General features: G+C 45.1%; 1 protein-coding gene across 1 annotated transcript in view; it reads right to left on the minus strand.

Moving 5' to 3' along the window:
- LOC115138293 (PARK2 co-regulated) overlaps positions 1 to 24,773 on the minus strand; it is a 244,869-nt gene that overhangs the window by 99,265 nt on the left and 120,831 nt on the right. The window contains exons 3-4 of the mRNA XM_029674992.2: positions 17,269 to 17,440; positions 4,771 to 4,920 (exon numbers count right to left, since the gene is read on the minus strand). Of these exons, the coding sequence (XP_029530852.1) occupies positions 4,771 to 4,920; positions 17,269 to 17,440 (322 nt within the window). The remainder of the gene's footprint in view (positions 1 to 4,770; positions 4,921 to 17,268; positions 17,441 to 24,773) is intronic.

Here is a 24,773-nt window from a genome sequence, read left to right on the forward strand (position 1 = left end):
GGTTAAAAGCCTGAGCCCCAAGGTCAAAAGTAGTGCACTATAAAGGGAATAGGGTACCATTTGGGACGCTACCCTGGATTTCCTAAAACGGAGGCCTATGGCAAGCGTTAATGGGCTGCCAGCAAGCCTGGAATTTCGAGATTTTAGGGGCAAGACCATGTGCACTTCAAGAGGTGCCCAATCTGCCAGGGCACGAAGACCATCTGTAACGATGGTCGTCGGGAGAAGGAGAGGAGGACCAAAGTGCAGCGTGGTACGAATCCATAAAACTTTTAATCAACCATGAATATACGAACAAAAACAACAAAACGATAAACAAACAGTTCTGACAGGTGCAACAAACACGAACCAGAGAATAATCACCCACAACTCAAAAATGGGAAAACAGGATACCTAAGTATGGCTCTCAATCAAAGACAACGATAGACAGCTGCCTCTGATTGAGAACCATACCAGGCCAAACACATAGAAAAAGAAAACCTAGACCAACAACATAGAATACCCACCCACATCACACCCTGACCAAACTAAAAATCGAAACATATAAAGCAATCTACGGTCAGGGCATCTGCTAGGGCACCAAGGCCATTAACCAAAATAACCAATTAAATTCATTTGAAAACCAAAAAACCCTAGCCATTCTGTTAAGAGAAACATAAGTGTATGTAAATGTAAATAACTAATTTGCCAGTCATATGTAGGTGTATCTGCGTATTGGCTAATAGCCTCACATGTCCACACCAATGCTAACGTGAGGGAGAAACCAGAAAATGTAGCCAAGCATTAAATTACATATATCTACGCTTAACGCAAGCATTTTGTTACATTTCGCCACACCCGCAATAACATCTGCTAAACATGTGTATGTGACCAATAAAATTTGAATGCCAGCAATGTTTGACAAATATAATGTAGGGTAATTAATATTGAGGTACTGCTCGTTAGGAGAGAAAGGTCAGTGCCAGTTGTGCACCGCAACATCACACACCTTGCAATCTGAGTGGAGGCAGTCAACATTTTGAAACTGTTTAACCATAAATGTCATTGTTTAAAACCTGGATGTTTTTTTTGTCATTTCATGGGTGTAACGTGTACGCTGAGAGTCGGAAAGCAAGTTCAGGGAGTGAGCATTTTAATAAATAAACACAACTAAATACAAAACAAGAAACACAAACAACCCACAGACATGACACTGGAACAGAAACAGTGACGCCTGGGGAAGGAACCAAAGGGAGTGGCATATTTAGGGCAGGTAATCAAGGAGGTGATTGGAGTCCAGGTGAGTGTCATTATGAGCTGATGCACGTAACGATGGTGACAGTTGTGCACCATAACGAGCAGCCTGGTGACCTAGAGGCCGGAGGGGGAGCACACGTGACAATGGGGCATGTCTTACCTTGTTTCGAAGTAGATTAGCCAAACTCCGAACATTGGATTGTCGAAGGAATTATTTTAAATCAAATCAAATCGTTATTTGTCACATACACATGGTTAGCAGATGTTAATGTGAGTGTAGCAAAATGCTTGGGCTTCTAGTTGCGACCATGCAGTAATATCTAACAAGTAATCTAACCTAACAATTTCACAACTACCTTATACACACAAGTGTAAAGGAATAAATAAGAATATGTACATAAAAATATATAAATAAGCGATGGCTGAACGGCATAGGCAAGATGCAGTATATGGTATAGAGTACAGTATATACAGTGGGACAAAAAAGTATTTAGTCAGCCACCAATTGTGCAAGTTCTCCCACTTAAAAAGATGAGAGAGGCCTGTAATTTTCATCATAGGTACACTTCAACTATAACAGACAAAATGAGGGAAAAAAATCCAGAAAATCACATTGTAGGATTTTTTATGAATTTATTTGCAAATTATGGTGGACAATAAGTATTGACCAATGTCTCACAATGGTCCCAGAGTCTGTTTCAAATATTTATTTCTGGCACAGAACGACAAGCTGACCAATAGAATATAGATGCCTCAGAATTCGCTAAGAATCCTGATGTGTCTGTCTTCACTTGTACTTCGTAGCTGTGATGCCTGAGACGGACCCGATCACGTGACGGGCATTGGCAAATAAGAATTGAGATATCTGAGAGAGCCATGTGAATGAGAGGTGTCTTCAGGAACATGGCGAGTGGCAGCCGGGAGAAGGGAATTATAATTATTATATTCAGCCTAAGGGCATAATGGCCACCATGGCCGCAAGGCATTTTTTTATGGGGCATTACGGCCACACAAGCGGGCATCCACGACCATGGTCGTCGATTCCGCCGGGAAATTCGAGGCCTGGATTCCAGTGTGTGTACTCTGTCTCAGCACTGGCCCCCTGTTAGAGGGGAGCAGGAGGAGCAGGGACCAGCCGAGCCAGGTGATAGGGGGCTGGGGATGGAATAATGAATGCCAGACCAGACCAGACCAGATGGAGGCAGCAGCCAACCCAGGCAGCAGGGCAGCTATCAGGCAGAGATAAACTATTCCTAGTGGGGCTCGCCAGCCCAACCGCTGCGCCCAAAATACACCCGCTCCAAAACGGTTTAAGGATTGATTTGACAGCTAATTTACAGAGGAGATTTGCATAAGGCCCCAGTGCTAATAAGACACCATTTTCTATCCTCCCTTTTGTCTTTCTTTCTATATTTTTCTCCCCGACTTTCCTTTTTTTCTCTCTTCTCCCCCGATGCTAAAATGGCAATGAGATAATGTAACCAAATTAAAGAGACAAGAGATTCAAATTGGATATTGATTAATAGACTAAAGCCCTGTGTTCAGGCCCTGTTTAAGCCCTGTGTTTAAGTGATTGATTCACAATGCCACTCTTCTTTCACATTCCACTGACGCCAGTGAATGACTGGCGTTTTGGGGATTGTCTGAGTCGAGCTGTCTGTCTGTCTCTCACCGTCCGGCTGTGAATGGGGCCATGTCGACGCTTTGAGGCTTGACAGCGCCACACAAAGAGCCCTGCCTATCGAATGCCAATCTGGAGATGCCGTGTGTCACGTAGGATAGGGGTGGAGGCTTGGGGATCAGAAGGACGTTGGTTGTCCTCTAGTCTAAAGCCAATACATTGATGGGAAAAGGAAAAATTATGCATCTAGTTAGATGAAAGGGGATGAGCACGACTCAAGGTCAACCTTGATGGGATATGGGACATTCAGGGGATGGATAAAAATAAGCTTTTATAGCAAGTAATAGGGAGCACACAGACATGCATGCACACACAAAAAACAACTCTCCATTAACATGTTAATAGCGGCAGCTCTCTAACATCAAGCCTTTGATTCCTGGAAATGGATGGGAGCGGGAACTCGCCCATAAACAAATCAATATACTTTGAAGAGATTCTTCAAAGTAGCCACCCTTTGTCTTTGTTTAACACTTTTTTTGGTAACTACATGATTCCATACCTGTTATTTCATAGTTTTGATGTCTTCACTATTATTCTACCATGTAGAAAAAGAGTAAAAAAGAAAGAAAGAAAAACCCTTGAATGAGTGGAAGTGTCCAAACTTTTGAATTGGTGCTCTTTCATGCCGTCCCTAGGAGGGGTCCGTCACATGAGTGGGTTGAGTCACTGATGTGATCTTCCTGTCTGGGTTGGCGCCCCCCTTGGGTTGTGCCGTGGCGGAGATCTTCGTGGGCTATACTCGGCCTTGTCTCAGGATGGTAAGTTGGTGGTTGAAGATATCCCTCTAGTGGTGTGGGGGCTTTGCTTTGGCAAAGTGGGTGGGGTTATATCCTTCCTGTTTGGCCCTGTCCGGGGGTATCATCGGATGGGGCCACAGTGTCTCCTGACCCCTCCTGTCTCAGCCTCCAGTATTTATGCTGCAGTAGTTTATGTGTCGGGGGGCTAGGTTCAGTTTGTTATATCTGGAGTACCTCTCCTGTCCTATCCGGTGTCCTGTGTGAATTTAACTATGCTCTCTCTAATTCTCTCTTTCTCTCTTGCCAGGACTACCTGGCATGATGACTGTCCCCAGTCCACCTGGCCGTGCTGCTGATCCAGTTTCAACTGTTCTGCCTGTGATTATTATTATTTGACCATGCTGGTCATTTATGAACATTTGAACATCTTGGCCATGTTCTGTTATAATCTCCACCCGGTACAGCCAGAAGAGGACTGGCCAGCCCACATAGCCTGGTTCCTCTCTAGGTTTCTTCCTAGGTTTTGGCCTTTCTAGGGAGTTTTTCCTAGCCACCGTGCTTCTACACCTGCATTGTTTGCTGTTTGGGGTTTTAGGCTGGGTTTCTGTACAGCACTTTGAGATATCAGCTAATGTATGAAGGGCTATATAAATACATTTGATTTGATTTGACTGGCACTATATATATTTAAATATATGGGGGATTGGAAACAATACAGACAATCACATTGATGGAACCTACAATCTATCTGCAATAGTAAAGCTGATCTACCCCCTAAAATATATATATATAAATTAAAGATACCACATCTGCCATTCAAACTGTCCTTTCACCAATTAGCCTAGTGAACATGAACAGTATCGCTGTTGTCATCAGTCAAAGACATAGGCTACATACTGTACTGTACATACTCGCAAACATACCGTAGCATCCGTAGCACAACACCAGCAGCCTCACCAAGTGGTTCAGCATTTTTGGGGATGGCGTAATGGCTTAGGTAGCGTAGCTGTTGCAGGGTCGCGCGTTTAAATCCCGCTCGGACTACCCGTCAAATTCACCAACATACACATACTGCCAGACACAGTATAGGCTAGATCTATAATGTAAGTGACTCACTGTTCATGTTCTTGAAGATGTTGAGGATGGGCAGGATCTGTCTGTAGTAGGGTACCAGGGCCTCTCCCACCATTTCTCCAGACACCACCAGGTGCTGCAGCACCTTCAGCGTGGTGCAGATCACTTGCCTGTTCCGCGTGTTCAAGGCATCTGAGAGACAGAGAGGAAGGGCACCAAAGAAATAGAATGTTATTATTGTTATGGGTACACTCATAACCATACATTGATTTACATGGTTATGGGCACCATAGAAATAGAATGAATTCATTATCATAGTTATTGGTACATTCAATATGGCCGCCGTCCACCCGGACCTATACAATTGATTTGAATGGCGACGGCTCATCTAGTGATTCTATTTCTATGGAGTGCACACAGGATAGAGGTCAGGGGTTACAGGTCTGGGAGAGGGGGTTGTGTGTGTGTGTGTGCTTGTTTTCATAGAGGCTTTCCCTAGGGTGGTGTGTGATTGAGAATTAACGATTCAGCCCCCCTATTGTTAACATTTAGCACATTTAGCAGAAAAGACAGAATGAGGTCACGCGGCATTCACACTACCTCCACTGAAATCAATGGTTTTTGGTGCCAGCCTTTGACTTGAAATGACTGGCTGCAATCAGAGATTTCAAAAGGCACCACAGAGACAGGAAGGAATAAGTGAGAGACAATCACGGGCAATTTGGCCGACAGCTGCACTTAACTCCATCTCCCGCTGATAGGGAGAACAAAAGAGGGAGAGAAAAAAGGGACGGAAGAGAGGAAAACATCTGTGATTTGTAACTAAGGATTACTAGCTTGTGTGTGTGGGCGACATTTAGTGTGTGAGCGTGTGTGTACATACATGCATGTACAGTATGTCGCTGCGTGTGTGTGCGTGTCTCTGTGTGGGTGTTAGTGGGCAGATGGGTGGGAAGAGAGGTGTGTGTGGCACTTCTCAGGTGACTCCTTACATATGTTTTCCTCCTTTTGAACCATCCCTTAATCTTGGACTCTAACAAACCAATAGACTTCCACAGACCCCTGCTGTTGTGTACCTGTTGTTTATCTGGCTCATTACAATAAGAAAGTGTTGCTTTAAAGGTCCAATGCAGCCATTTTTATCCATATTAAATCATTTCTGGGTAACAATTAAGTACCTCACTGTGATTGTTCTTAATAAAAATGGTCAACAAGAAAGAAAATGCTTCTTAGCAAAGAGCAATTTCTCAGGCAAGAATTTAGCGATGTGCATATTTCCCTTTCAAGAGGATTTGATATGCATCTTGAGACATGGGTTATGATATGATGTGTGAACGATACGTTTTAGTTTGAAACGATTTGATGCGATTCGTTTCGATGCGATACGATTCGATGCACTAACATTAGTTGCATAAACAAATTCATTTTCCATTCTTAAAATCGCTTGCTGATGGAGCTCAAAAGCTGGGCCTCTATGAGTTGGATCTGTCTGAGGCAACTTCTGTGTGTCTGTGTCTGTGTGTGTCTCTGTGTGTGTGTGTGTGTGTGTGTGTGCCACTATGTAGGCACCTGATCTGAGCAATAAGGGAGACTAGGCGTCTACCACCCCACTACCACTATCAGATTAAGGGGGGTGGGGGGGGCAAAGTAGACTGCTTTTTGTCCCCCCCCACTTTGGTTCTGAAATATACATCACCCACTAATTAACTTGTCATTGTTGCAGATTCAGTTTTTTGAGCGACAATCACGGGCAATTTGGCCGACAGCAGTAATGTATCAAAATGTATGGTTTACAAATGAGCTAGGACGAGCCAAGTGTACACTGAATGTACAAACCTTTCCATGACATAGACTGGCCAGGTGAATCCAGGTGAAAGCTATGATCCCTTATTGATGTCACCTGTTAAATCCACTTCAATCAGCGTAGATGAAGGGGAGGAGACAGGTTAAAGAAGGATTTGTAAGTCTTGAGACAATTGAGACATGGATTGTATATGTGTGCCATTCAGAGGGTAAGACAAAATATTTAAGTGCCCTTGAACGGGGTATGGTAGTAGGTACCAGGTGCTCCAGTTTGAGTGTGTCAAGAACTGCATTGCTGCTGTTTAACTGCAAATGAATTACTTAAAAATCATACAATGTGATTTTCTGGATTTTTGTTTTAGATTCCGTCTCTCACAGTTGAAGTGTACCTATGATAAAAATGACAGACCTCTACATGCTTTGTAAGTAGGAAAACCTGCAAAATCGTCAGTGTATCAAATACTTGTTCTACCCACTCCCCATAAGCCATGAGTTCGAAGGAATTGTCCGTAAAGCTCCGAGAACGGATTGTGTCGAGGCACAGATCTGGGGAAGGGTACTAAAATGTCTGCAGCATTGAAGGTTCCCAAGAACACAGTGGCCATTATTCTTGGTCAGGGAGGTGACCAAGAACCCGATGGTCACTCTGACAGAGCTCCAGAGTCCCTCTGTGGAAATGGGAGAACCTTCCAGAAGGACAACCATCTCTGCAGCACCCCACCAATCAGACTATTGTGGTAGAGTGACCAGACGGAAGCAATTCCTCAGTAAAAGGCACATGACAACCTTGGAGTTTGCCAAAAGGCACCTAAAGACTCTCAGACAATGAGAGACAAGATTCTCTGGCCTGATGAAACCAAGAATGAACTCTTTGTCCTGAATGCCAAGCGTCACGTCCGGAGGAAACCTGGCATCATCCCTACGATGAAGTATGGTAGTGGCAGCATCATGCTGTGGGGACGTTTTTCAGTGGCAGGGACTGGAAGACTAGTCAGGATCGAGGGAAAGGCGAACAGAGCAAAGTACAGAGAGATCCTTCATGAAAACCTGTGTAGATTGATGAGTGGGAAAAACAATTGAATCCATTTTAGATTAAGGCTGTAACGTAACAAAATGTTGTAAAATTCAAGGGGTCTGAATACTTTCCGAATGCACTGTATATCATTCATTTCTAAGTCCTAAAATGGATGTAGCAGATTTCCCATTTAAAGCCAAGATAAACACAATCTAACCGTTAAAACATTTATCTTCAAAGCCGCTGAAGCAGCTAGAGGACAGTCCCAATAGCTCTTAGTCCCCTTAAGTGGATATTGTCATAAACAGAACTAAAAGGAGTTATAACTATTCATGCAAAAACAAATCTTGAATAATAAAAGGGAGAAGCTAAGCTATCTGGGGGGAAACACATGTCTGACATAGAGGGCGAGAATGAATTATGTTAGTAGGCGAAGGAGAGGAGCGAGGGAGAGAGGGGGAGGGGGGGGTCAGGAACCATAAAATGGGTAGTATGACAGTTAGTACACTTAGGGAGCGGCATGCGGCGTCACCTGTGGCCTGAGTGTTAAAACAGCTCATATTCAAATGCATGGCTGTCACACACGCAGACACAGCCTCCCTTCTAGCCATACTGCACTGCACCGAGACAGGCCTGACAGGTTGACATGAGAGGGGGAAAACAGCTCGGGAGAGGTGATGCACACACACACACACACATTCGCATGCACGCAAAAAACACACACTTGCACGCATGCACGCACACACACAGGCATGCACACAATCACAAACAAGTGATATTCATGTCAAACCCACTCTCAGTCAGAGACAGAGAATGTGTAATCCACACACACCGATGACACACTCATACACACACCGCTAACATTCCATTACAAGGACATTGTGTCGTCAAACCCAGGGGTGTCACTTATACACATGCTCTGTGTGACAGGATGTGAACATGAAGAATGGATGGTCCTATCATCTTTCATTCCAAGCCTTCATATTTTATACATTCCATTCAATGTGTGTGTGGGTGTGCATGTGCTTTTTTGTGCGTTATGTGTGTGTTATGTTACGCGCATGTGTGTGTGCATGCACGTGTGACTGTGCGTGAATTAGTGTTACAGACAAGGCAGTATGAGCGTATCCATTATAGGATCTTTCTCCTGTTCCTTCACACACGGGGAGAGCTATCTGCCATCACGGTAATAAGGTTGAATCTGGACTGACAGGGATTTCAAACGCACATAACAAATAATGAAATTCTAATTACCACAAGTGCAAACAATTTTCCCTAGCTGTGACATTTGGACCGTGGGACTGTTCAATTATTCATCCAGGCTCTCGCCTCTCACAAAAGCGGGAGAATCTGAGTCGGATGTATTAACGTTTGGTACAATCCGCATCACATCGGATATGAATAAAGTAATCATCTATTCAAGCCGCGTCTATTAGATATTCTGTTCCCCCCCAAAAATAAGCGCAGCGTTGTATTCTCATCTCCCCCAAATGTCACAGGTGAGTGGCATTTTGAAGATTTTAGTCAATCGAGTTTGTTGTAGTATAAATATACTTTTCAGATCACTGCGAAATGTTCTCTTTCCTAAGCCGGGGATCTCCTTGTAATGAAAATTTAATTTTGGTCTCGTAGAGTGAACAAATGTTACGCCAATCTGTGGAGGCTCAATGGAGACGTGGCTGAGAATTTAGTTCCTTATTTAAAGAGGGTAGGAAATGCTTATGACAGCATATCAGTATAATTTTCTCATCATTTATTTCCTCCGATTGAAAAAGGTAGTGTTGGAATGACAATGTTAAAGTTTGTCTGGGTTATTTTACATGACAATCTGAGCTCAAAGTGCTAAAAAGAAACCCCCCTGTGCCATGATTGAGGCCTTTCAAGGTTTCAAAAGCAACACATCATAATACTCAACCTTTTCTCAATCATTCTAGCCCAGGGATTATCAACTAGATTCAGCCGTGGACTGAATTTATTTCTTGAGCGGATGGTCAGGGGGTTAAAAATACAATCACTAATCATTTGTAGAAGGGCAATTGTCCGCAAGAAGCCCAAACAAATATAATATATGAACTAAAACATAATAATTTCAAACCTTGCTTACATTTGTTTACAATCACATATATAGTGCCTTCATAAAGTATTCACACCCCTAGACTTTTTTCACATTTTGTTGTGTTACAAAGTGGGATTAAAATTAATTTAATTGTCATTTTTGTCGACAATCTACACAAAATTCTCTTATGTCAAAGTGGAGGAAAATTAGTAGCCCCATGAGTCAATACATGTTAGAATCACCTTTGGCAGCAATTACAGATGTATGTATTTCTGATTTTCTAAGAGCTTTCTACACATGAATTGTGCAACATTTGCCCATTATTCTTTTTAAAAAATCGTCAAGCTCTGTAAAATTGGTTGTTGATCATTGGTAGACTACTTTTTTCAGGTCGTGCCATAGATTTACAAGCATAATTAAGTCAAAACTGTAACTCGGCCACTCAGGAACATTCACTGTCTTCTTGGTAAGCAACTCCAGTGTAGATTTGGCCTTGTGTTTTAGGTTATTGTCCTGCTGAAAGGGGAATTCATCTCACAGGGGTGGTGGAAAGCTGACTGAACCAGGTTCTCCTCTAGGAGTTGGCCCGTGCTTAGCTCTCCTCAATTGATTTTTTATCCTGAAAAACTCCTCAGTCCTTAACAATTACAATCAAACCTATAACATGATGCAGCCACCACAATGCTTGACAGTATGGAGTCTTACTCAGTAAATTGCTTTGCCAATTTCCTTGTAGTGTTACTTTAGTGCCTTGTTGCAAACCAGATGCATGTTTTGGAATATGTTTTATTCTGTACAGTACTTCTTTTAACTCTGTCAATTAGGTTAGTATTGTGGAGTAACTACAATGTTGTTGATCCATCCTCAGTCTTCTCCTATCACAGCCATTAAACTCTATAACTGTTTTAAAGTCACCATTGGCCTCATTGTGAAATCTCTGAGTGGCTTCCTTCCTCTCCGGCAACTCATTTAGAAAGGATGCCTGTATCTTTGTAGTGACTGGGTGTATTGATACACCATCCAAAGGGATATTCAGTGTCTCTTTTTATATGTATATATATATATTGTGGAAAAGAAGGGGGTAGAGTGATAAATGGCAGATATGTGAGAGCAGAACTAATAAACGGGCTCTGCCCGATCACTAAAATGCCCACCCCTGTCAGAACTACAGATCACAAAATGGCCGACCGCCAAAACTACAAGTCCCAGAAGCAAGGGGAACCCTCAGAAGGTGGAGCCGACCCAGAGATAAAGTGTCAAGGAAAACCAGCAAGAGGGAGAGAGAGGGCTGGAAGGATCTATGAACAATAGAGAAAGAGACAATAGAGATTGGCTGGATTTACCTTCCGAAAGTCGTTACAGAACCGCAAAGACCCATCGGGCTTGGAGACCATCACAATTGGGCTAGACCACTCACTATGTGACTCTTCGACCACTCCAGCTGTCAACATTTTCTCCGTCTCTGCTCTAATCGCGGCCTGTCGAGCCTCGGGTACCCGATATGGCCTCATGCTCACTTTTCTCCCTGGTAGGGAAACGATATCATGAGCCGTAACCTCAGTTCGGCCAGGTACCTCTGAAAACACATCTCTGTTTTTCTGGATCAGGGTCTTTACTTCCTGTACTTGTGCTGGGGACAGAGTGGGTGAAATATTTACTTCGGCTGTCTCCCGAGTGTGTGTGGGGTATGTGACCATTAGTGTTTCTCTCTTTCTCCATGCTTTTAACAGGTTTATGTGATAAATCTGTTCCTGGGGCCGTCGACCTGGCTGTCGGATCCGATAATTGACTTCTCCTATTCTCTCCAGTACTTCATATGGTCCTTTCCATGTGGCTAGTAGTTTACACTCTACCGTGGGGATCAGCACTAACACCTTATCTCCCGGTTGAAATTCCCTCAGGGTAGCCTGCCGGTTATAAGTGTGCCGCTGGTGCTCCTGTCTCATGTTGGGCATGACTGTGCTCTATGACACTAGTATACGGGGTGGATTGGTGCTCCCAGGTTTTCCGGGCGATGTCTAAGATTCCCCGGGGATGCCTCCCATATACCAGCTCAAAGGGAGAAAACCCCAGCGAGGCTTGAGGAACCTCTCTAATGGCAAACATCAGATACGGCAACATTGCAATCCCAGTTTTTCCCATCCTTATCGATTACCTTCCTGAGCATTGACTTCAGGGTCCGGTTGAATCTCTCAACCAGCCCGTCCGTCTAAGGATGGTAAACCGATGTCCTCAACTGTTTCACCTGCCACAGTTTACAAAGGGGCTAGCGGACCAAATTGGGGCTCAATTACCAGCTGCAAATACCCAGAGGCGGGCCAATCATTTTCTTCAAAAAATTACAGGTACTTTCCGCCGACCATCTCGTGGGTCTGGTTGAACGGTATTGTACGGCAGGAAAAGCTGAGCAGGCACAGGAGTAAAGATTCCCGTTCCCCAGGCCTGGGCGAACCAGCGGACAGGGTAAGGCTGTCCCAACATATGGAGGGGGAAGAGAGCAGCGTGGGACCATGAGGAAAGAATCAGAATCAGGCCGAGACACTAAGGGAAAAAACTGAAACCGGGACTGGGTGTCGAGGGGGCCTCCCCCCCCGAACCCCTATTATCTGTTACAATTGTAATCAACCGGGACATATTGCAGCCTACTGCCCTATTAAAGAAGAGCCAATGCAATGTAACCTCGGTGAAAATGAAGATGATATACGGTATGCATGTCCTGTTGTAACCACTGTACTTGAAAGATCAAGAAACAAACATATGTGCAGGGTGAAGGTTGAAGGTTGAAGGGAAAGAGGTTGAAGCACTGCTGGAGTCTGGCAGTATGCTAACCCTGGTCGTTGCAAGCCTAGTGTCGAATCATAAACTGGATACAAGACAGGATATCAGTGTTACATGCATTCATGGGGATACCCGTCTGTACCCCACGGCCTTAGTGCGCATACAAACAGGACGGTCTGCTGGATTATGAGGTCGGTGTGGTCCCAAAGATGCCATATGATGTAATATTGGGTAGAGACTTTCCTAACTTTACAAAGTTAGGCCACAAGAATGGCATATTTGAGAAGCCAACAACCCTGACCAAGCAGGAAGAAGCATGGGACCTTCAACCAAAGCCAAGAAAAGAGGTATCCCAGGGGACAACATCACATGTGCTAGTAGGGGAGGAGGAGGATGAAGTGGCAAATCTCGCTGATAACGAACAGCCCGGTACTAGTGGGGCTGGGGTCGATCTGAATTCAGAGGACGACGATCTAGAACCAGCAGACCTGGCAGGGTCATTGACTAATTTTGGGACGGCCCAAAACCAGGATCCAACCCTGCAGCAAGCCAGAGCAGATGTGCAGGTCGTAGATGGTACTCCCATAAATGTTGGGATGATGCCTAATAGTTTTCCCCACTTCATCATGAAAAAGGGTTTGGTGTACAGAGTCTCGAAAATAGGGGTTGATGTGGTGGAACAGTTGTTGGTTCCCACCCGGTACCGGAGGACAGTAATCGATCTAGCTCATGGGGTCAGAGCCTAGTCACAAAAACACACAGCCATTTTCCAGCCAAAGAGAGGTGTCACAAAAAGCAGAAATAGAAATAAAATAAATCACTAACCTTTGATGATCTTCATCAGATGGCACTCATAGGACTTCATGTTACACAATACATGTATGTTTTGTTTGATAAAGTTCATATTTATATCTAAAAATCTCAGTTTACATTGGCGCTTTATAGTCAGTAATGTTGTGCCTCGAAAATATCTGGCGAAATCTCAGAGAGCCACATCAATTTACAGAAATACTCATAATAAACTTTGATAAAAGATACAACAATTATGCACATAATTATAGATATACTTCTCCTTAATGCAACCGCTGTGTCAGATTTCAAAAAAGCTTTACGGAAAAGCAAACCATGCAATAATCTGAGTCCGGCGCTCAGACACAAACAAGCCATGCAGATATCCACCATGTTGTGGAGTCAGTAAAAGTCAAAAATAGCGTTATAAATATTCACTTACCTTTGATGATCTTCATCAGAATGCAATCCCAGGAATCCCAGTTCCACAATAAATGTTTGTTGTGTTCGATCGAATCCATTATTTATGTCCAAATACCTCCTTTTGTTAGCGCGTTTGGTAAACAAATCCAAACTCACGAAGCGCGGGCAGGTCCAGGTGAAAGTTCAGATGAAAAGTTCAAAAAGTTATATTACAGTTCGTAGAAACAATGTATAGAATCAATGAGCGCGCGTGATCAACTCATTGGACTCTGGCAGGCCTTGATTCAGCTCTCATTCGCCCCCACTTCACAGTAGAAGCCTCAAACAAGGTTCTAAAGACTGTTGACATCTAGTGGAAGCCTTAGAAAGTGCAATATGACCCCATAGATACTGTATATTCGATAGGCAATGAGTTGAAAAACTACGAACCTCAGATTTCCCACTTCCTGGTTGGATTTTTCTCAGGTTTTCGCCTGCCATATGAGTTCTGTTATACTCACAGACATCATTCAAACAGTTTTAGAAACTTCAGAGTGTTTTCTATCAAATACTCCTAATAATGCCGCCCCTATCCCAAACAGATTTTAAGCACATTTTTACTCATGAACTTATTTAGGCTTGGCATAACAAAGGGATTGAATACTTATTGACTGAAGAAATTTCAGCTTTAAATGTTTTGTTAATTTGTAAAGAATTGGAAAAAAACTATTCTACTTTGACATTAAGGAATGTATTAAGTGTAGGCCAGTGACAAGAAATCTCAATTTAATCAATTTAATTCACAATTGGTCGGCAGGTAGCCTGGTGGGTAGGAGAGTTGAGCCAGTAACCGAAAGGTTGCAGGATCAAATCCCTTGAGCTGACAAAGTAAGAAGCTGTCGTTCTGCCCCTGAGCAAGGCAGTTAACCCACTGTTCCCCGGGTGCCGAAGACGTGGATGTCGATTATGGCAGCCCCCCGCACCTCTCTGATTCAGAGGGGTTGGGTTAAATGCGGAAGACACATTTCAGTTGAATGCATTGCTGTACAACTGACTAGGTATCCCCTTCCCTTATTATTTTGCTAAGAAAACCTGCGGACCTAGGTTTGGAAACCCATTTGGGGAACCCTGTTCTAGCCTAATGTAGCCTCTGTGACAGGTGGGTGCAAGGAGGCGAGCGCACTCCACATTGACCTGAGTTCAGTTTCAGAGTAAAGGTCTATGACAACGGCACAGCCCATTGCGTATTCTCATCGGGTGACCCGAAGTCATGACTCATGATCATCAAAATTCACAGAGTCCAACAACGTGATTTAGCCAGTCGCAAGATAACAGCCTGCCGGCGCCAGCCAGATGGAGGCTTCTATAGTAACGTCAGTCAGAGAAAACTTTCTGCCTTTCAGATTGCAGCCTGCACTTATTTTTCTCTCCTTCCTTGGAGTTCTATTGAAAAGTAATTAATCTGCAACACAGACATGGGCCGGCGGGTTTGACGCATGGCAGGCAAAAATGGGCCTGATTTTAATAAACCAAGAAGCTAATAACAAGCAGGCCATTTAAAATTCCATTATCACAGCTAGATGTGCGTTTTCATAAGGAATGGTTCACCTTTGGGTCTTAGGAATTTGTAGCTACTATATGAGGGAGTCAGTATGCATGAGTGGACATAGTGGCTACGTGGACTTGGGTATGAGTGTGTGTGTGTGTGTGTGTGTGTGTGTGTGTGTGTGTGTGTGTGTGTGTGCTTGAACACGTGTATGAGAGGATACAGATCTAAGCAGTATAGGCCTAGTACCACCAAGGACAATTTTTGAAAACGAGGCATCAAAGCAATAATCGTCTCAGTCAAAAACACAATGTCAGCTCTCTTTTATTTATAAAACACATTAATCACATTTATGAGTTGTCGATAGTCTAAAAATCATATATCGATATGCAGCCATTTGGTTTTAGAGTGTTGTGAAACAGCTGAACGCATGACCAGACAGCAATCAGACTTTCTCAAATGAAATCAATTGGTAAATTAAACAAACTATGTGAATAAATTGAAAAATGGGAATTCTAGTGTAAATCAAGTAAACAACTAAAAGTCACATACACAAAAACCAAAGCACATGTACACACACACACACCGTTGTGTCTTGGTGTTATGATGTGCACTGGGCCATGCTCTGTCCGTCCTCTGTTGCGACTCAGTAAGCAGTGTGTGTGTGAGTGTGTACTCTATTGCCAGGGTCAACCTGTCAGCATGTCTTCATGTCTCCAGCGGCCTTGCCTCATGTTGGTCGTTCCACCCCTCTGCCTCAGCAGGCGCTGAAACACTGAGCACACACACACACACACACACACGGCCAACTGCTCAAACTCACTTACTGGGCGCCGCTTAAAATTTCCCACTTTGAAACTGACACTTAGTTGGCTCCATTGCAAAACAAACCCTCTCAGTGTGTGGAAAGTTAGCGTATGTTTGTGTATGTGTGTGTGTGTGAGAGTGAGAGCATGCGAGCATACAAGCATACTGAATAATACATTATATATTTTTCTACATATAACAACTTAGAAGCCTGTGTGTTCGTCGTTTCATCCCTGTCTAAATGTTGAAGCTATTTTTGCTAGTCCCCGCTCACCCCTGGACGTGACCAACTAGCCTGCGGCCTGCCAACTGTGCGCGTGATTTCAGGACAAACCTGTAATGAACACGAAGGGAGACAGAGTGCTGGTTTCAAGCGCAGGACGCAGCGGGTGTTTATTGCAAAGGACGACAGGAGGAGGCAGGTAGCTGGGTCCAGGGGCAGGCAGAAGGTCATACACATGGGGTCCAAAAGGGCAACAGTAACATAGTCCGGGAGGTCAGGAAATAGGTAGATAACAGGAAATCCGATTGGCTAAAGTACAGGCAGGGAAAAGGCTAGTAGCATCGTCCGGAAGGTCAGGCAATAGGTTGATAACAGGAAATCCGATTGGCTAAAGTACAGGCAGGGAATAGGCAAAAAGGTACAAAGAACTGAACTAAATAGTGTGTGATAATGACATACAGGTGTGTGAACAGGTGGTTAGAATTCAGGTGATTGGGATCTGGAGACTGAGCTGTGTTCAGGGGATCTATGTGTTTGAGGGAGTGAGTTGGAAGCAGACATTACCGAACCAATGAGGTGTTGTCTTGCCGGACTCGCCAGAGTCAGAGAGGCAAAGCACATTTAAATGTAGCGCGTCCCCATATTCATGGGAGCTTGGCAGCCTTGCCTTGTGACTGGGTCTCATCCACTAACAGCCCTGCTGTCTAATAATAATAGGTCTGGAAGATGCAAGGAGCCATATGTGGGCTTTTCACTGAGGTCTTCACTGTGTGGATAACAACTAGTGGCTGAAGAATAGGGCATTGGGGGTTTATCCATTGTCAATCCATGTCTTTCCGGCTTGTGGTTACTGGCCACACGGTAGTAAATGATCTCTTTATAATCTTGTTATAGGAGATTTGGCCTAGATTTGCTGCGAGAGAGTTGTGGTTATATGAAAGAGTCGTGTTTATGGTCTGATAATGTTGTGCCACTGTTCCTGCGATGTTGCTGTAATGTTTGCGGCCACTCAGTCTTGAAAAGGATGATGATAAGTGTTGTGGTTACGTTTAACAGTAGTATCTGTGCCGTAATAACGTTACGTGTTTTCTGTGACGCTTCAATAACGTTTAGCCACTCACTTTTGATGGGGATGATGAGTTGGGGGATGACGGGCAGGATCTTGGTGCCCCCGTGCTCGAGCATGTCGTGGACCCCCTGGCGGGCGAAGAACTCATAGGGGTGCACAGTCTCACACAGCCCGTCGAAGAACAAAGGGAGGTAGTGGTGGTAGTCGAGCTTCTCGATCTCCACCTGGGACAACGCACACACACACAAACACACATTTCCATCAACGAGATGGCTTTGTAACAGCTAGCATTCCTGGAAACATGTTGATTCCAGCTCTGCAGACACAGACACGGCACAGACACACACAACGGCACGGTCACCAGGGACCGAATGTGAGTGAACCAATGTAAGGGGATCTCCCCTAGTTCATCCTCTACATTGTAATAGAACACAGTCATGGTCTTTCCTCATCTTATGCCCGTTTGTTTTGTTTGTACTTGGACTCACACAATATCCAGGGCCAAGCCTTCTAACCAAGCCTGGCTTTAGGAGGTGTTTACAATACCAGTCACAGCTGAAGACAGCTGTTGGGGAGAGATCATGACACCCCTACATGTGGTACCCTGTGGGCCGACACATTAATAACACCTGTCTGTAACGCTGTTTAAGCCTAAACAGCTACACCAGCCTACACACATAAAAACATTCCTTCAGCTACTGAACCTGTGTGGATTACATGCTTTGATATTGGGTATGTTACAATGTATTGAGGTAGGCATAGCAGCAGAATGACTTGTGTTGTGATGAACTCGCACCAAACTTGACAGGAAAGGCCAGGTGACAAGGGCACCCCTAGCTACCCTTTCACACACTTTCCCTTTGTGTGTGAGTGTCTGTGTGTGTGTCTGTCTGTCTGTCCGTCTCTGTGTCTGTGTGTTTAACGTGTGTGTGTGTGTGTGTGTGTACGGGAGCCCGCGACCATGTGCGTGTGCTTGTGTGTGTGTTTGGAGCACATGTGTGTCCACAGAAGTTCTGGTTACAGTAGATTGTATGAACTCTGTGGTGGCTCTATTGTTGGCCGAGGGGTAAGGGGGGGGATCCTGTTTCATGTAATGAAAGCCAATCCTGTGTAGAGTAGAGGCAAACACCCCACAGCCCTGGAGCAGCCAGGGGTCTTAAAGGACAGCTGAGCCACATCATCCCAATCCCTGCTACACCCCACTGGGTCACGCTGCCGCCGAAATGTCACCACCACGTGGACCACGGTTGCTTTGATGTCCCCGGCTCTCGCAGAGCCCTCGCTCTAGAGGTGCGACTTCAAAGTGGGCAGACCCCCTGACACGAGTCGCGTGAGTAAACAGAGAGAGAGAGAGAGAAAGAGAGAGAGAGAGAGAGAGAAAGAGCAAGAGAGAGCAAATGGTGTGTTAGCAGAGAGACCGATAGGGCTGATTGCTTTGAGGCAATTTGTTGGCTAACCTTGACCTTTTACGGCTTGGTCAAGATCATCATTGTGAGTCAGCTCGGCGGGCAGGAAGACAAGAACAAAAGCAAATATGTGGCGGGAGAGAGTGGGGGGAGAGATGACACTGTGGCAGGACGAGTCACATAGGAACAGAGAAAACACTTCAAGCAGAGATACAGAGTAGAGGTCGACCGATTAATCGGAATGGCCGATTAATTAGAGCCGATTACAAGTTTTCATAACAATCGGAAATCTGTCTTTTTTAAAATACCTTTATTTAACTAGGCAAATCAGTTAAGAACACATTCCTATTTTCAATGATGGCCTAGGAACGGTGGGTTAACTGCCTCGTTCAGGGGCAGAATGACAGATTTTTACCTTGTCAGCTCGGGGGATCCAATCTTGCAACCTTACAGTTAACGAGTCCAACGCAATAACGACGTGCAAAATTTTGCGTCATGCAATTGTCATTGTGCGTCAAGCATTGCGCTGTTTATGACTTCAAGCCTATCAACTTCCGAGATTAGACTGGTGTAACCGATGTAAAATGGCTAGCTAGTTAGCGCGCGCTAATAGCATTTCAAACGTTGCTCACTCTTAGCCTTCTAGTTGTTGTTCCCCTTGCTCTGCATGGGTAACGCTGCTTCGATGGTGGCTGTTGTCGTTGTGTTGCTGGTTCGAGCCCAGGGAGGAGCGAGGAGAGGGACGGAAGCTATACTGTTACACTGGCAATACTAAAGTGCCTATAAAAACATCTAATAGTCAAAGGATAATGAAATACAAATGGTATAGAGGGAAATAGGAAAATAAAAGAGAGCCGCACACTCTTGGAGCTCAGATGCAAATATTTAATACCAACGTTTCGACAACCAAGCTGTCGGGAAATAGACCTATAATTCCAATAATAACTACAACCTAAAACTTTTTACCTGGGAATATTGAAGACTCATGTTAAAAGGAACCACCAGCTTTCATATGTTCTCATGTTCTGAGCAAGGAACTGAAACGTTAGCTTTCTTACATAGCACATATTGCACTTTTACTTTCTTCTCCAACACTTTGTTTTTGCATTATTTAAACCAAATGGAACATCTTTCATTATTACCTTAAGGTTAAATTGATTTAATTGATGTATTATATTAAGCTAAAATAAGTGTTCATTCAGTATTGTTGTAATTGTCATTATTACAAATACATTTTTTTTTTTTTTTTAAATCGGCCGATTAATCGGTATCGGCTTTTTTGTTCCTCCAATAATCGGTATCGGCGTTGAAAAATCATAACCGGTCGACCTCTAATACAGAGTGGCCATATAGGCTGCAGCAGACAATGTCATAATCAGTGGATTATAAAATGGTCCGATATCTGATTAAAAAATAAATACATTAAAAGTGTTTAAAAGCTAAAAATCCACTTACGGTGAAACAGCGCCACTGTTCGCCCCCCAGCGCATTTGTTATTGTTTTTGTTTTGTTGATGAAATGGAGGAGAGGAGCATTCAGAATGGTGAGGAGAGAAAAAATACGGTACACTGTTCTTCTATTGCGCATGCAATGCCTTTCAATGACGTCAGATGAAAAGAAAGTAAGTAACTTTAAGTAACTTATAATATCGTAAAAGGATGTACGCTTGTGCTTGACGCGTTACGGGTGTTCGATCCCAGTGGTGGACACATCTTATCCCTTACCTTAACCATTCTGAATGAGTGCCTTTAAACTTCATGTTTTAACATTGTTTTAGCATATCAAAAACCTTAACCCTTATTAACCTTCTGAATTTGCAGTTTGAAACAACTTACAAAATTTGATGTTGGCAGAAACGTGGATAAACGTCTAATTCTGCAGTGAGACTGTTAGAGCATGTTGGCAGTTTCCCCAAGTATGGATTCCAGCTTTAAATATGAACCTTTATACGCAACTGGTGGCCTCAATATGAAATTTAAAAAACATGAGCTGGTGCACACCCAGAAATAATAGTTTGTGTGGAGGTGCTGACTAACGGCGAAACTATAAACTATCAAAATAAAGAAAGTTGAACACTCCATGTATAAACTCCCAGCAATGTATTAGGTTAATACCCATTCAATTGCTGGGAGTTTATACATGGAGTGTGCGACTTTCTTCATTTTGATAGTTTATGGCCTCAATATGAAAAACATATTAAGATAATCTATCTATGGCATACAAGTCAAGGGGATTTAGAATTATACCTGTGTGAAGCCTGTTCTGAGATCTGTGATAAGGGCCTAATCAAAATCGCATCAAAATGCAGAGGCAGACAACAGCCCAGAGTGGAGTAGTGATGGGTAAAGATCCCATAGGAGAACACAGGAAGCACTGGAGAATTACACACACAGACACACACGCATGCACACACACAAACCTCCCCGACCCCACCCACCCCACACACAAAACACACACACGTTCGGAGCCTTTGGCTGACCGGTAACGCTCACATTCACTCTTATCGATTGGCCGTTCAGGTTTGTTTGTCTTTAGGTGCCTCCAGGTTTCCCTACGGAGGGCCTTTATCGATGAGACGGGACAGCAAGAGACGTTCTTGAGCAGCAATTAGCCAGGCCGCGCAAAGAGAGGCCCACACATCTCCTCTGGTCAGTGTGGAGAGAGGCACAGACACGGCAGCTAAGCAGTTAGTAAAGGCTTCCTCATTAAAACACTTGACTGAGTCTGCGTCTAAAATAGCACCCTATGCACTATGTAGGCTAGTCTAATGTGTTACTTTTGACCAGGCCCCAGGGCACTACGTAGGGAACAGGGTGCCATTTCGGACAAACCCAGAGTCTCTGGGGCCTCCAGCCCATAGAAATAGAATGTGTTATACCCATGTACTGTAAGTCAATGGGTGGGTGATGGAAGTCTACTTCTATGCTCTAGGCTGGATTGGCAGCATGCATAGGCTAACTATGTGCCAGCGCACCAAGTACACAGGGGAGAGTGGGGTGTGTGTGTCTATTTGTGTGCATGTGTTGGGTAGCCGGGTGCATAGAGTGTGGTGTGGGTCCCAGCTCAGCCTGTTTCTGTGGTAATCAGCCAGGTCGTTCAAGATTGATGTCGAAATTGCCTTCAAAACCGGCCACTAGCGGCAACAGTGAGCACTATTACCATCAAATAGGCTTGGGTTTTGCTCGGGCGTTGTGGACGGGGGTGGCGGATGGGCATAATTCCATGACTAATGACTCATTTGGGTAATCCCATGACTCTGGATCAGAAATTTGACGTTTGGAGCAACTTCTAAATTTAAAGTTTGGAGAACGTGATTAAACATCTAATTCTGCGAGAGCTTGTTTGTGATAATTTCTGTTGGCCACTTCAGAGCAATGAGGAGGACACTGACCAAGGTGTGTATGTTTGAGTTTATGTGTGTGTGTGTGTGTGTGTGTGTGTGTGTGTGTGTGTGTGTGTGTGTGTGTGTGTGTGTGTGTGTGTGTGTGTGCCAGGCCATCTACCTAGAGCAGGCCTGATTTTCCATGGAGGGCCAAATTAGATTATATTTTTGCCATCACAGGCCAGAATCATATTACAGGATTATACATCATGTGTATGACTGTGTGACAGATATATCTACTGTAAATCACATCCAGATATGCTACTTATTTGACTTTTTTAACATGCACAGAAATAAACCACATCCATGTTCTCCTTTTGGTAGGTATTTTCATTATTAAACATGCAATGAACTACACAGAGGGAAAAGTACACTGTGCATTCAGCACCACGGACAGAACTCTTTTAACAGGTATGCACAAAGCCACAAGAGAGAGAGAGCTCAACATTACATTTAAACTACTCAGTCAGTGTGAGGAGTGAAGTCTCTGATGGGCATTGACTAGAGCAGTGAAGTCAGGTATAGTTTCTGTAACGGCGTTCTTCGTTTGTAGAAAGAGAGTCGGACCGAAATGCAGCGTGGTGGTTACTCATGTTACTTTAATGAAGAAAATGACGATACATGAAATAACTATACAAATACAAAACAACAAACGGAACGTGAAAACTAATTACAGCCTATCTGGTGAACTACACAGAGACAGGAACAATCACCCACGAAATACAAAGCGAACTCACGCTACCTAAATACGGTTCCCAATCAGAGACAACGAGAATCACCTGACTCTGATTGAGAATCGCCTCAGGCAGCCAAGCCTATACAACACCCCTACTCAACCGCAATCCCAATAAACAAAACCCCAATACGAAATACAACAACATAAACCCATGTCACACCCTGGCCTGACCAAACATATAACGAAAACACAAAATACAATGACCAAGGCGTGACAGAACCTCCCCCCCCCTAAGGTGCGGACTCCCGGACGCACCTCAAAAGCATAGGGAGGGTCCGGGTGGGCGTCTGTCCATGGTGGCGGCTCCGGCTCAGGACGTGGACCCCACTTCATTAATGTCCTAGTTCCTCCCCTTCGCGTCCTGGGATAATCCACCCTCACCCAGATCTCCACTGGACTGAGGGGCAGCTCGTGACTGAGGGGCAGCTCGGGACAGAGGGGCAGCTCGGGACAGAGGGGCAGCTCGGGACAGAGGGACAGAGGGGCATCTCGGGACAGAGGGGCATCTCGGGACAGAAGCAGCCCGGGACTGAGGGGAAGCCCAGTACTGAGGGGAAGCCCAGTACTGAGAGGAAGCCCAGTACTGAGAGGAAGCCCAGTACTGAGATGAAGCTCAGGCAGGTAGTAGGCTCCGGTAGATCCTGGTTGGCTGGTGGATCTGGAAGATTCTGGTTGACTGGCAGATCTGGAAGATTCTGGTTGACTGGCAGATCTGGAAGATTCTGGTTGACTGGCAGATCTGGAAGAGACTGGTTGTCTGGCAGATCTGGAAGAGACTGGTTGTCTGGCAGATCTGGAAGATCATGGCTGACTGGCGGATCTAGCTGCTCTATGCAGACTGACAGCTCTGACTGCTCCATGCAGGCTGACAGCTCCTTGCAGACTGGCAGCTCTTTACAGACTGGCAGCTCTGGCTGCTTCATGCAGACTGACAGCTCTGACTGCTCCATGCAGGCTGACAGCACCCTGCAGACTGTCAGCTCCTTGCAGACTGACAGCTCCTTGCAGACTGACAGCTCCCTGCAGACTGGCAGCTCTTTGCAGACTGACAGCTCTGGCTGCTTCATGCAGACTGACATCTCTGACTGCTCCATGCAGGCTGACAGCACCCTGCAGACTGGCAGCTCTTTGCAGACTGACAGCTCTGGCTGCTTCATGCAGACTGACAGCACCTCTGGCGGATCCTGGCTGACTGGCACTTCTGGCGGATCCTGGCAGACTGGCGGCGCTGGGCAGACTGGCGACGCTGGGCAGACTGGCGACGCTGGGTAGACTGGCGGCGCTGGGCAGACTGGCGGCGCTGGGCAGACTGGCGGTGCTGAGCAGACTGGCGACGCTGGGCAGATTGGCGGCGCTGGGCAGACTGGCGGCGCTGGGCAGACTGGCAGTGCTGGGCAGACTGGCAGTGCTGGCTGCGCTAAACAGGCGGGAGGCTCCGGCAGCGCTGTAGAGGAGGAAAGCGCTGGCTGCGCTGAACAGGCGAGGCGCACTGAAGGCCTGGTGCATGGTGCTGGAACTGGTGGTACTGGATCGAAGACACGCACAGGAAGCCTGGTGCGGGGAGCTGCCACCGGAGGACTGGTGTGTGAAGGTGGCACAGGATGGACTGGACCGTGAAGGTGTACTGGAGAGCCTGAGAGCAGGACTGGCACAGGACGTGCAAGGCTAGGTAGGTACACAGGAGGCCTAGTGCGTGAGGCTGGCACAATTCTCACCAGCCGACTAACACGCACCTTAGGACGAGTATGGAGCGCTGCCCCAGGTGCCATCAACTCCCCGACTCGCTCCGTCGGACGAATTTTGTACCTATAGCACCAAGCTAGCAACTCCCTCATTACTCTCCACTCCACTTTCCCCATTAACTCCTTCACAGTCTCTGCTTCGCTCACCTCTAACACCGGCTCTGGTTCTGGTCTCCTCCTTGGCTCCTCACGATTAACAAGGAGAGTTGGCTCAGGTCTATCCCCTGACTCAGCCATACTCTCCCTGAGCCCCCCCCCCCAAGACATTTTTGGGGCTGGTTCTCAGGCTTC

The sequence above is a fragment of the Oncorhynchus nerka genome, linkage group LG12 (assembly GCF_034236695.1).
Source record: "Oncorhynchus nerka isolate Pitt River linkage group LG12, Oner_Uvic_2.0, whole genome shotgun sequence".
NCBI classification, from domain to species: Eukaryota; Metazoa; Chordata; class Actinopteri; order Salmoniformes; family Salmonidae; genus Oncorhynchus; species Oncorhynchus nerka.